Source organism: Trichoplax adhaerens, genomic scaffold (assembly GCF_000150275.1).
Source record: "Trichoplax adhaerens TRIADscaffold_35 genomic scaffold, whole genome shotgun sequence".
NCBI lineage: Eukaryota > Metazoa > Placozoa > Uniplacotomia > Trichoplacea > Trichoplacidae > Trichoplax > Trichoplax adhaerens.
In genome coordinates, this window is record NW_002060975.1 from 1,390 (window position 1) to 3,083 (window position 1,694).

General features: G+C 35.5%; 1 protein-coding gene across 1 annotated transcript in view; it reads right to left on the reverse strand.

Annotated features, from left to right (window-relative positions):
• Positions 1-1,694, reverse strand: part of TRIADDRAFT_62073 (uncharacterized protein) — a gene marked incomplete at both ends in the record, with an annotated part of 5,998 nt that overhangs the window by 901 nt on the left and 3,403 nt on the right. The window contains 6 exons of the mRNA XM_002118021.1: positions 127-264; positions 359-453; positions 533-680; positions 798-1,211; positions 1,301-1,504; positions 1,601-1,619. Of these exons, the coding sequence (XP_002118057.1) occupies positions 127-264; positions 359-453; positions 533-680; positions 798-1,211; positions 1,301-1,504; positions 1,601-1,619 (1,018 nt within the window). The remainder of the gene's footprint in view (positions 1-126; positions 265-358; positions 454-532; positions 681-797; positions 1,212-1,300; positions 1,505-1,600; positions 1,620-1,694) is intronic.

Here is a 1,694-nt window from a genome sequence, read left to right on the forward strand (position 1 = left end):
CGTAATTGTAAAATCAGTTCAACAACTTCTTAGGTTAGCTAATAAGCATTCTCATTTTCATCATCTTCTTCTAAATAATACTACCGTCATTTTCATACAAACTTCAAACTGGTATTTTCAACATACGTTCATGAGAATGAGTGTGTTATCCTTCTTTCTATATCTGAAGCGTATCCAATCTTCAGCAGTCGATTCTTCTTCAAGTATTCCATTGATTAATTCCCTGTACTTTCTACAATCTTCTATACCTACAAACTTGATCAGCTGCAACCAATCAATATTATTCAATTCAATTCAATTGAGCAGAGGATTGAACAAAGTCGATAGAGCTACTAGTGCTGATGAAAGCTTAACCTACGTCGAATATGTTGACGGTAGTTTGGGGGTTACGTTGGGGTCTACCAACATCAACTGATTTTGTTTGAGAGATATCTTGCCAAGCAATTTTATCGCCTTAGTTTAATAAAAACGATTGTGACCATGAATGAATGCATGATTAAATTAGAGTTGTTGTACAACCATCAGGTCTTACCTTGTAAATTATATTCATATACATTAACATCTAAGCTGTTGCCATAAATAAGCAATCGATTACTACCAGGAATAAACATTAATCGACCAGATTGATCAAGTTTAACAAAAGATTGGACTTGATCACCACTCATCTTGAGTATCACTTCCTACATACAGTATACCACAGTATTACAATATAGGACTAATATTACTGCACTATAAAATATTATGCTGATCTACTTTATGACGCATCATGAATATGAGTAACCCAATATTGCACTAACCTTTGAACAGTCATTGACTATCATTGACTGATCGCCTAATGCCGAAATATTCTCAACGTCAACATCATCTACTATTGACCCAAACTGATCGCCAATATCGTAATAACCCAACTTTGCACGAACCTTTCTGTCACAGTCAATAGCGATCATTGACTGATCGCCTGATACCAAAATATTCTCAACCTTTCCATCATAGAATATTGGCCGAATCTGATTTTCAAATTCTTGTTCCATTTTTAACAGACCAATTGTACTACTTCTAGAGCTGGTGTATGACAATATCCAATAGGCTGCATCACGGTAGATGTTGATGTGCGTTAAGGACAGGACATGTTGATTGGTAGCAATGTACCGATCATGGATGAAAGCAGGTACTTTGAATGATCGACAAGTCCATTCCTGTGCATTCCACATCTATCCATCAAATTGATACAAATAGCTTTTATCAATTGGATCTAAGAGACGATATTTGACTTTACTGCATTTAGTCAATTGTAGCTTACTTCAATTTGACATTCATTAATCCACTTTTCCGAATCGTCACGTTCATAGTCTTCAAACTTCCCTCGTTGACTTTGATATTTTCTCCACCACAACAAGACACAAACACTATCTTGCATTAGTACCCATCGACAATATTCTATTTTGTATTGGCGTGATATTTGCTTATTTGTAGGTCTAATAAAATTCCCCTCAATCTTCCAAATCTAATAATACACAACACAACAACAGTTGAACGCAACAGTTTTCAATCACTTGGCATGCTTAATTAATATTCGCTTAAACTCATATTCACTGCTAACCCTAACTTCACGGAAATTTCTAGAGAGTGTCATAATCACTTGGGTTTGAGATTGAGCAGGGCAAAATTGTACGGAATCAAAGTCAGTCTTAACG